The sequence below is a fragment of the Aedes albopictus genome, chromosome 1, assembly GCF_035046485.1.
Source record: "Aedes albopictus strain Foshan chromosome 1, AalbF5, whole genome shotgun sequence".
Taxonomy (NCBI): domain Eukaryota; kingdom Metazoa; phylum Arthropoda; class Insecta; order Diptera; family Culicidae; genus Aedes; species Aedes albopictus.
Genome location: NC_085136.1, coordinates 89362271 through 89377862, shown reverse-complemented (window position 1 = coordinate 89377862; position 15592 = coordinate 89362271). Strand labels below are relative to the sequence as shown.

At 42.3% G+C, this 15592-nt stretch overlaps 3 protein-coding genes across 7 annotated transcripts in view; 1 reads left to right on the top strand and 2 right to left on the bottom strand.

Moving 5' to 3' along the window:
- Positions 1–9617, top strand: part of LOC115257141 (sentrin-specific protease 1) — a 47437-nt gene extending 37820 nt beyond the window's left edge. For both annotated transcript variants that reach the window (XM_029856522.2, XM_062844997.1), the window contains exon 6: positions 8411–9617. In XM_029856522.2, the coding sequence (XP_029712382.2) occupies positions 8411–9028 (618 nt within the window). In that variant the 3' untranslated portion in view covers positions 9029–9617. The remainder of the gene's footprint in view (positions 1–8410) is intronic.
- Positions 1–15592, bottom strand: part of LOC109427416 (regulator of telomere elongation helicase 1 homolog) — a 303579-nt gene that overhangs the window by 188398 nt on the left and 99589 nt on the right. The window lies entirely within an intron of this gene.
- LOC109431115 (uncharacterized protein K02A2.6) lies at positions 9681–15452 on the bottom strand. Of its 4 annotated transcripts, none has more exons than XM_062844993.1 (2): positions 13339–15449; positions 9681–10405 (listed from the first exon to the last, which is right to left on the bottom strand). In XM_062844993.1, exons 1-2 carry the CDS (start codon positions 14348–14350, stop codon positions 10350–10352), a joined length of 1068 nt encoding a protein of 355 aa, XP_062700977.1. In that variant the 5' UTR covers positions 14351–15449; the 3' UTR covers positions 9681–10349. The 4 variants fall into 4 exon arrangements, with proteins under 4 accessions (XP_062700977.1, XP_062700974.1, XP_062700975.1 ...); XM_062844990.1 differs by having other exon boundaries at positions 9684–14399; positions 14595–15452; XM_062844991.1 differs by having other exon boundaries at positions 9684–14738; positions 15002–15452.

Below are 15592 nucleotides of genomic sequence, written 5' to 3'. Positions count from 1 at the left end.
AGGTACCGTGCCTACGAAAAGTTTTGAAAGCATCAGATTTTTTAAGATACAACTGGGTGCAATCATCATCCCAGCCTAGTGTGGCTGGTCTTCTTTTGAAGGTTGCACTTGGAACACGTCGTTTTTGTGATTCTAATGCACTCTTATATATCAGTTCAGACAGGAATCGATACTCATCCAAAGGTGGGAGGGGATTGAATGATTCGATGCCAAAAGATACCGCTTCTGCATACTTTTGCCAATCGATATTCCTTGTGAGGTCAAAAGGAACCTGAATTGGATGGTCTGACCTTTCACTATTATGCTTTATGGTGGTTATAATGGGTAAGTGATCACTACCATGAGGATCCTCGATTACCTTCCACAAGTAATCGAATGATAGTGAACTTGACCCCAGTGATAGGTCGAGACGACTTTCTTTGCCGTCAGATGCAATACGTGTCACTTCACCTGTATTTAAAATGTTCAAATTGAAATCGTCGCACAAATCATAGAAAATGGCCGCTCTATTATCGTCATATGGTTCGCCCCACCCTGTACCATGCGCGTTCATATCACCCAGAATTAAAACTGGATGTGATAGTGCAGAAACCGCATTCCAAAGATGACGGCGGTTAATTGAAATTCTTGGAGGAATGTAAACGGAAGCTACGCAAAGTTCTTTACCCTTTACGTTTATTTGGCAAGCGACGATTTCTACGCCAGGATGAGTCGCGATTGGAATTCTATAAAATGAGTAAGTCTTTTTGATCCCCAAAAGAACTCCCCCATAATGGTCATCTCTATCCTGGCGTATAATGTTAAAATCGTGGAAGTTGAGTTCATCTTCAGAAGAAAGCCATGTTTCACAAAGGGCAAATATATCACAATCAGAGTTGTGAATCAAAAACTTAAACAGGTCTAATTTAGGTTTTAGACTATGACAGTTCCACTGTAGCACAGTGATCATATCTTGTACCTCACTTGATGAATTATCCATCGAAAGATATGATCGCAGCAAGGAGGGGCCATGATTGTGTCAGATTCCGAAGATATTCTTCTACTGTAGGTATAAACATATCAATAATGCCTCTAAATGTTTCTGGAAGGCTGAGGGCATTATATAAGCGATCCACGAGAACCCTAAAAGTAAACAGTCCTCGCTTGGGTCTAGGAGGCTTGCTTGAACTGCGAGGAACTTTGGTAGCTTTTTTCTTGCTACCTTGTCGATTATTTCTCTTTGAAGTGTATTTAACAGGCGGAGACGGGGGTGACAGGTTCTTGCTACAACATGGATCTGAAGCTAGAGGAACCTGATTCTTCGGAGTTTTTAAGTTTACCCCGTCTCCTTTAACATTAGGCAAACTTTTGAGGGAAGACTTTAAAAAGACCTTTCGGCGCAATCCCGGGGAAGATGATGACTTCCTTTTTCCAGGTGCGTGTACCTCCGAAAGAGATCCACCCTCATCAGTTTCGCCATCGTCCTGATCATCGGAAGACAACTCCTGATAGGGATTTTCAACTGGGACAGCTGATTCAGACACGGAATCTGGTGTTTTAAAAGATTTCACCATCTCCGCATATGTCTGTTTGGAGCGCTTTATGATAGAGCGACTCTCATTTCGAATGCGTCTTTTGTAAGCCGGGCAAACTTGCAAGTCGTGTGGATCTCCGTCACAGTAGCTACATTTTTCCGCTTCCTGTGTGCAAGAGTCCTCCAAATGAGCTTGGTTGCATTTGCCACAACGGGGCTTGTTGTCGCAAAAGCTATCACTGTGACCAAACTGCTTGCATTTGGTACAATTAAAAACCTTCGGCCTAAAAAGATGCACTGGGTAAAAACCACCATCAATTACAACAAATTCCGGGAGGACGGAACCTGGAAAAGTCACTCGAAAAAACGCTGAAGGCGAGTACACCTTTTTATTTCCTTCCATGGAAACCTTAGATAAGCGTTTACAGTCTAGGATAGCCACATCAGGAATTGACCTATTTTTGAAACGACCAAAGCCGGTCTTGATGTCCTCACATGTCAGCATTTCGTCGAGGATCTTCCCCTCCACCTCCACTTCTCGTGCTGGCACATAGACCGCGTATTCAACAGTAAACGCTTCGTGTTGAGCAATTTCATTTGCTGCTTTGTAGCTAGGTGCGGTAACACGCAGCTTGGATGCTTTCACTTGGTGAACAACGGTCCCAGGATACTTACGCGTCAGCTCTCGAGAAATCGAAAGCATATTCAATGGTTTGCATTTGCGCCGGAAATAGACAACCCAAGGTCCAGGCGAAGATGGCTGATAAAACCGCGTACGAGCAATGATATCATTAGGAGGCGTTTCGCCTCCAATCGAATCTTCCATGTGGAAACAAATTTATGAAAAATAACTCAAAAGTGCAAAGAAGAAGAGAAAAAACCTTAAAGTATTTACAGTGCACTTTCTTCCTTAGGACGACAACTGTTTGGTTTGTAAACCAAACAATGTTAATAATATATAAAAAAAAATAAAGCAAAAAAAAAAAAAAAAACTTGTGCTAATAATATACGAATTCAATTCTTATGATTATTGTAGCGCACCCTGTAGGATGCAAAAAAACGGTATTGAAAAAAAAAAGAAAAAATAGCTAATAAAAAAAAACAAAAAAAAATGTTCTATTATTTACAGTTTGTACACCCTTACCCGTATACAGTAGTTTGGGAACCACTGTAATGGATGTCAAAAAAAGCACGTGGTCGAATGTGGACTGGGGATACAATAGACAAAAGCGATCAAAACAAATTGGGCAGACAAAAGAGTGTATCGAAAGAGTGATACTTATCTGACCGGAGCAGGTAGATATTTATCAGGCAGGCAGATGGTAAAGCTGTCCGTCGCGTCTGCCTTCGCACCCGTCGCCGCCGTCCTCTTTGTTGACGGAGGGGCTGATGATGGCGATAATGATGACTTTTGGATGCGATTATTCCTTGACCTTGATGTACGATGATGCAAGCACCTCGCTTCCGCGTTGCGCTGGATACCACCTTGCGACACTACACTTCGCACAAGCAGGAGAACGCACGATATAAAAAACCTTCCGCAATTGCGGGGGAAAAAACTCTACTTGTTTAAAGGCTATCGCGTGGTGAGATACGGAGCACACGTCCGACTCGTCCAAATGCACAACAGGGAATCTCTTCCCCTTCAATGACATCGTCTAGGGTTTTCACTTTCAGAGTCGCCTCTTCTCTTCCGCCAACGTCTTGTAGGTGGCGCCCTTGCGCTCCTTATAGCGCTTCAGATCCAGGGTCATCTCGCCCGTACGAGTATCTACGTCTAAAACTCGGACGTCGCTACGCATCGCCTTCAAGACGTCCGAGTACTTCGACTGTTCGGTCTTGATGACGAGCGCGTCGCCTTTCACGTGCTTGGTATCTACTCTTTTACCCCTTGGTTTGGCGTCCCTAGCTTCTTCTATCTGCGGCTTTATCTTCTTCCGCTCGACCTTCGTCCAAGCGGAGTCTTCCCCTTGGTTCGCCCTATTTTGGTTGCTGAGAGCCTACCAACAACGGTCGCAACCCCTTGTTTTCATCCTTCCGGGACGGGTCAGCCTTTTCACACCTGGCTGGGGTCCGACTTGCCAGCATTGTTGCCGACCATCGGGGTTAGTATTCGCCTAGCTTTGCGAGCACCGCCAGACAGCTCCTCACCTGACGGCTGCCTCATCCGCTTCTGCGAGTTCTTAGCACGAGCAGTCGCAGCCACCCCACCTTTTGGACTACCTGCGGAAGCGCAGGCCTCCGTCTGGGTAGACTTCGTATCCTTTTCCTTCACAGGTTCCGCCGCTGCTGCAGTCTTCACGAGTATCGTGTGTTCTTCGAAAGCGTCACCTACCGTGTGACGTTTGCCTGTGTGTAGCGTTTGCCGACCTGCTGTTGTTTCTAATGCTGCCTTGTTTGTCTGCAGTTTCGTTGCCTTCTATTTCGCAGCGACTGGGTATCCATTGCAGTATGTATTTGGAGGTTTCTTGTCGTACCAGCATTTTGAGAATGTTCCACGCGATATAGTTGTTCTTTGATTCTTCTTGAAGTAAGAGTGTAGTAAGGCCCACTCTATCGCTGCTTCAATAGCCATTGATTCTGCATTGGTTATGGTGACTTTGGGATTGATTTTGTGCGCTTCGATGCTGTTGATCTTTTCGTCAAAGAACGCAAAAGCTGTCCCTTATCCCCATCCGTGAATATCCTGTTATACTCCTCGTAGTCTGTGACCAAGATCGTATTCTTGCCCAGAGCCGGACTTACGGAATTCCCACACACACCTTGCTTATAAGGTCTTTGCCTATATTATTTTTCCCGCTGGTGACGTCTAGTTGCTCTGCGACTCAGAGATGGCATGCTCCTCAGTGCGAAACGTGAGAAGAGAAAACATACACTCTACACACGACTTTCAACGAGAGCGAGGGTGAACTACGCAATTTTTTTCACACACAAACCAGCCGCTCACTCTCTGGCATCCATCGCAGCACCCTCAAAATGAGTGCTCAAACAAATGTTAGAACAAACATGTTTTTTCAGTTTCTGCGTGCACATTTTGGGCGCGCAGAAAATGTGCACACAAAAATTCGTGTTGAGAGCGCACTCAGTCGTGCTTCCAGTGCAATACTGTGTGTACCACAGGAGTATGAAAGTACTTGCTTGTCTTAAGATATCACATAAATCACAGACAAATAGATGTGACACTAACGAAATTTCAATCTCATATATCTCATGATCCTGATTACTTAGAAAGTTGGTATCTTCGGCAAAGTTGTTTGGCTGGTCAAGGACTAACCGATAATAAGATTTAAGATTCAAAATTCCACCGCTAGGCGGCGCTAGTGAGCTAACAAATTTTGTTTTTCATAAATATCAGGAAAATTTGCAAAAAAATGCAACTAGCGCCGCCTAGCTGCAAAAACTTGAACCAAACGGTAATTATTCTGAAAGCCCTTGATCTACCAAACAATATTGCCGAAGGCACCATCTTTCTACAAAATAAGGATGCTGAGATATGCGAAATTTAAAATTTGTTTGCTCTCTAGCGCCGCCTAGCAGTGGAATTTTGAATCTTAAGTCTTATTATCGATTAGTCCTTGACCAGCGAAACAACTTTGCCGAAGACACCAACTCTCTAAGTAATCAGGATCAAGAGATATATGAGATTGAAATTTCGCTAGTGTCACATCTACTTGTCTGTGATTTATGTGATATCTTAGACAAGCAGATGCAACACTGACAAAATTTCCATCCCATATATCTCAGGATCCTGATTACTTAGATAGTTGGTTTCTTCGGCAAAGTTGTTCAGCTGGTCAGGGGCTTTCAGAATATGGGCCGTGTGATTCGTGATTTCACCGCTAGGCGGCGCTAGATAGCGTACAGATTTTACATTTCACATATCTCAGCATTCTGATTCTTTAGAAAGATTTGGTGTTTGGTAGATCAAGGGCTTTCAGAATAATTATCGTTTGGTTCAAGTTTCCGCAGCTACGCGGCGCTAGTTGCATTTTTTTGCAAATTTTCCTGATATATATGGAAAACAAAATTTGTTAGCTCACTAGCACCACCTGTTGGTGGAATTTGGAACCAAAATATTCATCAACTGTAAGTCCTTGACTAGCTAAAGGCGTCTGCTTGCCTCTGATATCACAGGATTTGATACCCTTTAGAGGGTTTTGGACTCACTGGCATGCTTTCGGTTCACCAAATGCTCAAGCAACATTGACCCCTTTGAACACACTGCGTGTGCACTGAGTTCTGTTTTTTCTGTGTGCGCGCAGAAATTGCGCACTGGGATTATGACTTGCGGGCTCTCATTGCTCTCACGCAGCACTCTAATCACCCGCACAAAAACTCTGCGTGAGAGAAATTATGTACATTTTATTGTGCGTTTTTTCTCTTTCTCTTTCGTAAGGAAAATGAAACTGAGAAGTTCAGTGAAAGATGAGCGTAAATGGGCACAATTTCTGCGTGACATGCCATCCCTGGCCAACATTTTCGGTAGCCCGTTTCTGTTACGGCTCAGAGCCCGCGTTATGTCTGCGACACTCATCTGCTGCCACTTCCTCCCAGTGGCGTCTCGTAACCTCTCTTTTTACCTGTTCAACGACCCTAAAACTTGTATTTGCGAAGAGTACAGGACCAGGATCAAATTGAAAATGGACGGAAACTACTATTCTCGTCATTTTCTACAAATTGTAAGCCAATTTGTTAAGAAAATTCAAGAATTTACATTCGTTGAACAGGTAGATTTGAGGTTAGGAAATCGCCACTGCTTCCTCCACCGATACTGCTCCGACATTCGCAACACAAGCAATCAAACTACTGTATGGAACAAAAATGTCAAACAAATGCACTACGGCTACGACAGCGTCTTCGGGAGACGGTTCGGCTTTTGTTATTCCTGTCTTCTTCCATAATGAGAGCTGTTTTGGCCATATGTGTGTCGTAATCAATTGAACAAGTAAGAATAAACTAATATTAACATTCATAATCGGAACTGGCTGAAATCTATGCGAAAAGCTAAAATTAAACAAATGTCATCATGTCAGACGACATTGATTTGACTCTTTCTTATGTTTATTGATCTTCGATCTACCGCTCGTGTTGTTTGACAAGAAGTACCGGCAGCGCACGAGTGTCAATGTAAGCTGACACACGATTTCGGCAATGTTTACAAGACTGCAGGAGTATTTATGTGAACACTTCCATCCAGTTAATTGCTTAACCTGGATATTGATCGGGAACGTACTTTAACCGTAACGATTTTACGGAATGGAATATGGTGCCAACATTAGCCCATCCACCGTTTCAAATCAGTGTTACCCGATCCTACTAAGAGAATAGAATGTCGTCGCTACCAGCTCACCTTATACTCAGTGTTTAAGCATGTACCATCTGAGTTACTAATCCAGGAACTTATTACTGCGGTAAAATAGAAAAAATCCAACGGGGTTGCGGTGGTTTCGACCGCCGCAGTCGTTCCGCAAACGTCAAAAGTGCTCGGTTCACGCTAAAAAGCTCTCACTCACTTGGTTGCCATAAAATTAAAAAATAATGAAAATTGTTTCATTTATGGTTTATGTAATCGCAATTGCTGCCACAACATGTAACTTATTTCTAAACTATATTAGGTGTAGTTTTAACACTTTAGTATGCAGCTGTACGCCATTAAACACAATTGAGATTTTCAATTATTTATTTTTGTTTCAAGGTTGTGTGCATACTTTTTGAAGTGTGCAGCAGTTTGACGTTTGCGGAACAGGTCTTCTTTGTCTTCTTCACTCCGCCAGGTTGGAAGATTTCTCTGGATAAGCAATAACATCGCTCCTGATGTGCCCAAATTACTCCTAGTTGGGCTAAGGCACCTTTGGAAGCAGTTCCAGATCGCTTGTAGCTTCCGGGCTTTCTCCGATCGATGTTTGGGTTTCCAAGTCATGATTTCAAACTGATACATGGTCGATTTTGCCGGGTCCATCTTCATGAGTTCGATTGCAAAACCTTCCTCACCAGCTGTTTTATTCTTCTTGAGCTGATTGATGGTATCTTTGAGCGTGAGAGTTGATTCATTCTCCTCACTACTCGTCTCTTCTGCACAGACTGATCATTTTCCCGCTGCGATGATCTTTCGTGCCCACAGGATCCCCGCCTTTCCGATGCTCATCGAAGTGTTGCTTCCACCTTTCAATCATCTCGTATTCGTCTGTCAAGAGCCTCCCGTTCTTCATATTTAGACTTGCTACGCGAAGCCGTTGCGATGAAACCCGTGTTTCATGAAAACGGCACAGCAGTTCCATGGTTCCATTTCCACTCCGCTTCTGTTTATATCGTTTCTCGTTCTGCCGGGTTCCATGCTGCAGCATTACTGTGATGTCCAGGAATAATTGATGAGTATTTCACTTGTTACTAAATATCTTTATTTCCGATCGATGGTTAACAACATCTTGTTTACTGGCTACTCTCTAACTGAATACGGGAGGTGCATCAATGCTGATTCCAGTTATACCATAACAATTACTGCATGCGCAGCGTTTCCAATCGCAAGAATCGCTGTGCGTTTCTCGTCGAATCATTCGTTTCATCGATTCCGTTCCACTTACCCGACGGTGCTCTAGCGAGCGACGTTGATGGCTGCTTTGACCGTACTGAGGGGTCACATCGAGCTCGCCCTCGTCGTGCAATAGATCCATGCGCTCGAGAGTTCTTAACCTTCCGTAACTTGCGCGGTTGGCCACCACCCTTATGCTGAGTACAAAAAGCGAGATTCTTTCAACGTGTTGTATAAAATACAACAGCGCGATCGTTCGAGAGTTAGGTATCATCGAAAGGATTTGAGGGACTTGATTTGGAATATTTACTAAGACCGCGTGGACTTTTACATTAACCTAGTTAACAAACTCTTCCCCCCATTCGTAGGTCATCATCAACAAGTTTAACATCAGCATTACCCGTAACGATCTGGCCACGCTGATCGGGGACAACTGGCTGAACGACGAGGTCATCAACTTCTACATGAACCTACTGATGGAGCGCAGCGAGCAGCGCGCCGACGACGGTCTTCCCCGGGTGTACGCCATGAATACGTTCTTCATCCCGAAGCTGCTCTCGGCTGGCCATGCCGGCCTGAAACGGTGGACGCGCAAGGTGGACATCTTCACGTACGACATCATTCCGGTGCCGGTTCACGTGGGCCGGGTGCATTGGTGCATGGCCATCATCGATCTGCGGAACCAAGTGATCCGCTACTACGACTCGATGGGCACGCCCAACAATGCGGTCCTCAATGCGCTGGAGCAGTACCTTCGGGACGAGTCGCTGGACAAGCGGAAACAACCCTTTGACACGAGCGGTTTCGTGAAGGAAAACATGCGCGAGTGCCCACGGCAGATGAACGGCAGCGATTGTGGCGTGTTCAGCTGCATGTTTGCCGAGCACGAGGCGCGGAACCGGGACATAGGGTTTACTCAGGCGCACATGCCCTACTTCCGGCAGAAAATGGTTTACGAAATTTCTCAAGGCCGACTAATTACCTAAGGAGCGGAAGTGACGTGTTGGGCGTATGCGTGTGTGTGCGAGTGGCAGTCGTGGACTACTTCGATTCGTTTGTAGAATAATGCAAAACAAAGAATTATTGCCGGTAATGAATCAAATTGAAGAGTGTAGTTCGTAAGATTTAATTTATAGTAGTTTTCCAAAAAAGAACATAAAATCAATTTTGTTTTAGAAAAACATTTACTGAGAAAAAAATATTGTTTGAGAACAGTGAAAAAATCGGATTTTTGTTTGTGCCGCACTTCTCATCAGGTTTTCCTATGGAACATAGTTTCCTCTTTGTAGAAGGTTCCGAGAAATGAAACATTTTTTGAAATATTTTCGATATTTAAATTGTGATTTTTGTTTTCACACGCGAATTACGTATTCAAGGGGGGAGGTAGGGGATTGATTCGACTCGAGAGCAGGTACTTCAACAATCGTACATCGAGTTGAGAACTGGAATTGGAAGCGACATGCGGTGAACATCAAACTGTGCTAGCCCATTGCGGAACTATTAGGAAACGAAAGAACGAAACAGTAGCGTGACGAAATACATGTATATTTGAAAGTAATTTCAACAAATTTAAAATAGGTTGATGCTTATTTGTCATCCGAAACTCCGATTAGAGTAGATTGTTTTGTCAAAAAATGCGATTAGATAGGTTTTCTATACCGAAAAAGAACGCTGTTTAGCGGGACCGAACCAGCCAGGTCGTGGTGGAGACTTATAGTAGGATCTAAACGTGATATGGAACTGAGAAAATAGGAGATCTAGTCACGATGGTAGTTCAGAGTAAACTAACGTTCACATATATTCCTTTCATCGTTTTCACCTTCGTTACGACCTCTCTTCGGAAAGACGAACATCAAATGACATATCGAACGCGCTAGGGGTGCGCAAGTAGTATATACATATCAATTCTTCCCCCTTTACGTAGATCAAACTTATCTGATCAGAAACTTAAACTTAACTTAATCCATATTTGCTATCAACAAAAAAACATTGTTTCAATTTCAGAAATTTTGTAAAAATGATTCGATAAACTCATGAGTTCAACTGTAATAGAAATCATCACTACGAAACACTTTCTTCGTGCGTTTGGATCGACGGAGTTCCGTTAGGCAGCTTCCTGAGTCCTGGCGTTTCCTCTTAGTGCCTCCCTTCGGAGTTCGGTCTCGATTATCCTCACCATTGGGCGGGTCGTCGACAGCGGACAGATTGTCGCTTGTTGGTGTTTTGCGCCCAGGGGACATCAGGGGTTCGTTGCGTGGTTCCTGGCTCGTAATCCAAACATTGGGGCTTTGCCATTGCGTAGACCCCTTACAGACTCTGATCTGCGTCCTGTGTGCCATTACTTCCGCGTTTCCAATGCATATCTGGAAAATATTTCGAGAAAATTTTTTAATAAAAATGGCCTTTAACCATCTTGCCTGGTTATGGGGGTTGTGATTCTTATACCATAGTTCATCCCCAGCAGTCAGTTTGTCCAAGGCATCTTCTTGAACTTTCGGAATTATTCCGCTTTGATGCCTAGAATGAACATCATCATGTGGGTGCGAAATGTCTATATACTTTTTGTAATGTTTTCGTGGATCAACTAAGTCTAAAATAGTCTTTGGTTTGTATGCGAAAATTCTCTCCGCCGGAAAAACTCCCTCCTTTGTCAAGTTGTTGTTTCTATAATTAAATAAAAACAGATTTATCTGGTCTTCCAGTTCCAACTCCGAAATTTCGGGATCCATGAGGAATCTCTTGAGGACTTCCTTCACAGTTCTCACCAACCTCTCAGCTTGGCCGTTACTTGCTGGGTTATAAGGTGGACTTTTCATTACTTTTATCCCTTGCTTCTCTAGGAAATCCACGAAACCCCGAGAGTTAAAAGGAGGACCATTGTCCGAAACCAAAACGTCTGGTAGACCAAAGCGCGCGAAATAAGCCACTAACTTTCTTAAAACTTTATTACAATCTGTACCATGTACCATTTTTTCCACTTCTATCCATTTGGAGTAGCTGTCAACAATCAACAAATAGGTACGATGCCCATAATAGAAAAAATCAATATGGATTCTACTGAATGGTCTAGTAGTAGGTGTCCATTTGGCTATCTCCTTAGGCTTTGGAATAATTGCCATGCTATTACAGCACTCACAGTCGGTTACATATTTTTCAATATCGGTATTTATACCAAACCAATACACCGTATTTCTTGCTAATTGTTTCATTTTAACTATTCCCGCGTGGTTTGCATGCAGTAATTTCAAGATTTTTTTCTGATATACTTTTGGTATGATTATTCTGTCCATAAAAAGAAGACAATCGTCCACAAGCTCTAAATTCAAATAATTTGAGTAAACATCTGCAAATTGCCTATCCACCCTTTCCGGCCAGCCATTTAGCATGAAAGATATTACTTTTTGTAAGAACTCGTCCTCTTTAGTTGCACTGGCGATTACTTTAGAATCAATTGGGAATTCGTTACTGAAATTTATACTGCTAATGGCTTCCGAGTCTATCTGGCTAGGAACTTCCTGCTGCAACGGGAATCTTGAACAAAAATCCGCATTCCCTAATTTATGCGATGGTCTATAAATTATGTCGAAATCATATATTGACAAGTCTAATACAAATCTTTGCAGTCTTGTAACAAAAATTGAATTCCTACCCTCTTTACCAAAAATACCAACTAAAGGTTTATGGTCCGTGTAAACAGTGAAATGTTGTCCATAGAGATACTTGTGGAATTTCTTAATGGTGCAAACTAAAGCCAAAGCCTCCAAATGCAAGATGGGGTATTTCCTTTGAGCCGAATTTAATGAGAATGAAGTGAAACTTATTGGCTTTTCAACATCGTCTACCACATGAGCTATTAATCCTCCCAAACCATAACTTGAAGCGTCCGAAATTACCACCATAGGCTTCTTAGGGTCATAGAATTCCAAAAGATCTGTCTCAATAAGCAAATTTTTGCTTTCAAGAAAGGCTTTTTGACAATGGTCGTCCCAAACGTACTTTGTATTATTCTTCAGTAAATTATATAGAGGATATAATTTTGAAGATAAGTTTGGTATGAATTTATGATAGTAATTTAAAAGACCTAGGAATGATTTGAGTTCAGATTCGTTTTTTGGGGCATTTGCCTTTTCGATGGTTGAAATTTTGTCTGAGCAAGGTCTAAGTCCTTTATCACTAATAACATGACCCAAATGTGTCAGCTCCGTTACAAAAAATTTGCACTTTTCAAAATTCACTTTTATATTAACATTTGCCAATCGCTCTAAAACCAATAAAAGTTTCCTCTTACATTCTTCTAGAGTTTTCCCTGCTATCAAGACATCATCAAGGTAACATGAAACATGTTCTATTCCTTCTAGTACCTTGTCCATTACTCTTTGAAAAATAGAGGCACTTGAAGATGCCCCTTGTGGTAATCTGTTGTATTTGTATAATCCCTTCATTGTATTGATTACCACAAATTGCTTGGACCTCTCCGTCAATTCTAGTTGGGTATATGCGCCTTCTAAATCAAGTGCACAGAAAATTTTACAACCGGCTAAATTGGAAAAAATATCCTGTGAAGTTGGTAAAGGGTATGTATTCGGGACAATGGCTTTATTTATTGACACTTTACAATCGATTACTAACCGAATTTCACCGTTCTTCTTCATAACAACGATAATTGGAGAAGCCCATTCACTACTTTCAACTGGTGTTATAACCTTTTGTTCCTCTAATTTATCCAAATACGTTGAAACCTTATCCTTTAATCTATAAGGAACCTCATACGCCTTTTTGAATATCGGAACTTCATCCTTCATCATTAGTTCTGCTTTAAATCCAAGTATGGGCGTCGAAAAATTCTTTTTGAATACTGTAGGGAATTGTTTTTTTAAATCTTCTATGGCAATTTTACCAGAGTCCATATTTACGTTGTTAATGTGTAAGCCATTCATGAAGAACTGTCTCCAGTTTGGGTAAAATACATCAAGCCAAGTTCGACCTAAAAGTGGGTAGAAATCATTTTCGCCATCTAAAACTAAAAGTTGCATTAGCTCTTCTCTTCCATTGAACTTCACTGAAACCCTTGCTTCGCCTGCAATTCTCAATTTTGTCCCATTTACTACCATCAATGGCTCACTGTAACTACGGAGAGGATTATCAAACTTTGAAAAATATCGCCTTTTACTTATAACCGACACAGAAGCACCACAGTCGACTTCCATTTCAAGGGATTTGCCTTCAATAACGACTAACACCAAACACGGATTACTAATCTTATTAATAGAAGACACCTGCATGCATTGTAGATTACCTGAGTCACTGTCCTCGGTATCCTCTTCGTCTCTGGTTTGCATCCGGCTTAGCAACTCGTTTATGTGTCGGTCAGATGATGGTCCAGGCCTATATGATTCTACCAGATTGACGGCGTCGCGGTTCAGGTTCTTTAGTTTGAAGCACTTCTTCCGGATATGTCCCTTGATACCACAAAAATTGCATATCATTTGGGAATAGTCCGGACGCTGCCATTGCCGCTGCCCTCCGACTCGACCATCTTGCCGGTAGTTGTCCGCTTCAGCACCACGCCGGTCTCTATAAGATGGCTGCATTTTCCCTGGCGATCTAAATCCTAGTCGGGATTTCACTGGGCCTCTGCTACTAGTTCCACCTGCATTGTGTCCAAAACCCGATTGGTTCCTAGCTAAATCATAGACCCGAGACAATCTATTTGCTACAATGCCATGTGTCCCACTCGACCTATTATTTACTGCTGCTACCATATTTGAATTTCCTGAATTTGGTTGTTCAGCAGCTCCGGCATTAGCCCGGGCTACCTCCCATGTAGCAATTAACTTTTCAGCGCTTGCTAAAGTAAGCTTATCCTCGCTTAAGAGTCGTTGTCTAAGCTTCTTGTCGCTTATTCCAGCAATAAGGCGATCAATTATGGCCACTTCCTTAAAGTTTTCGAAACCACAAAATTCGGCCTGAAGTTTGAGGTTCAAAACAAAATCCTCTACACTCTCGTCTGGATTCTGTATTCTAGTACTAAATTTATATCTTTGAACTAAATCCGTATCTGTTTTGTCTAAACGACTTTTAAGTTTTGAAACAATGTCGTCCAATGAAGCTTCCTCAAAATTCCCTGCCGGATAGAGCAGTTTCATTTCGGCAAAAATTACCGGACCACTTATCGTGATAAAGTATGCCTTTTTCTCGTCATCTTTTATTTTGTTCACCCCGAAAAAGTATTTCATCCGGGTGTACCAGTCATTGAACGATGTTCCCCTACGGTAGGGTTCAATAGAAACAGCCACACTGGTACTCATTGTCAATCGAACAATCACTCAAAAGTAAAGGAACAATATAGTATTCAAACTTAAGTTTCCACAATGACAAACAATTAACAAAAGGTTTCGTCACAATCGTATTCAAAGGTAGGCAAATGGATGAAAAATGTGAATGAAAATAAAATGAAGGAAAAAAAACACGTTAAGCTGTTTAACCAAATAAGGAACAGTTTCACCTTTATGGTCCACGGAACAACACAAGGAAGAAGGAAAAAAAACTCACCGTTTTTCACCGACCTTTCGTACCGGGCTTGTTCGTTGATCAATTACTGGTTTTTCTCCTCCTGCCTTGGAAAAAGCGCCCACCAAATAATTCCGTTGCACTTTCGCTTAATATTTCGACCTTTGCCGTTTCGTATGATAATGCCTTTATAACGATGGAAAGAAAAGAAAAATAAGTTTTTGTATACAACAAAATCAAAAAATAAACTCAACAGAAAAAAAAATGAGCCACCCTATTGTTGTCATTCACAATGACGAAAAGGCCTTTTCGGGGTCTATAGAACAACGACGCCACTGACGCCACCAAAATGTAATGGCTGATTCGATATCACAAACACTTTCTCTATTATTTTCTCGTACTACCGCACTTTCGTAGCAATTTTTCACCACGTTTTGCACTGTACTTACGAATTGTCCGCAATAGAAGCAAACCTGCTGCAAACAGCCGGTCGTCCGAGTCTACCCTGGGAGCAAGCACAAACGGGATGACAAATTTGGCCTCCAAACCAATGCAGTAGCCAGAAAGATGTACGAGCTAAAACTTTTTCTGTTAGCTTTGCACGCGTTACTTTTAGAAACACTACTTTTCTCGCCGCCACTTTTCTATACCGAAAAAGAACGCTGTTTAGCGGGACCGAACCAGCCAGGTCGTGGTGGAGACTTATAGTAGGATCTAAACGTGATATGGAACTGAGAAAATAGGAGATCTAGTCACGATGGTAGTTCAGAGTAAACTAACGTTCACATATATTCCTTTCATCGTTTTCACCTTCGTTACGACCTCTCTTCGGAAAGACGAACATCAAATGACATATCGAACGCGCTAGGGGTGCGCAAGTAGTATATACATATCAATAGGGTTAGGTGGGTGCTTACAGTACCAAAGCGAAAAGTGGCATAAATAGGAACCACTACCAAAATGATCCCACACCCTATCATTATTGTCATTAAGTTATTGACAGCATAAAGTGCATGGAACAGCGTGGTTCTCATCCTAGC

Bases quoted from the DNA above. Each gene is read 5' to 3' on its own strand.
- LOC109431115 (XM_062844990.1), bottom strand. From the start codon at position 14,350: ATGAGTACCAGTGTGGCTGTTTCTATTGAACCCTACCGTAGGGGAACA.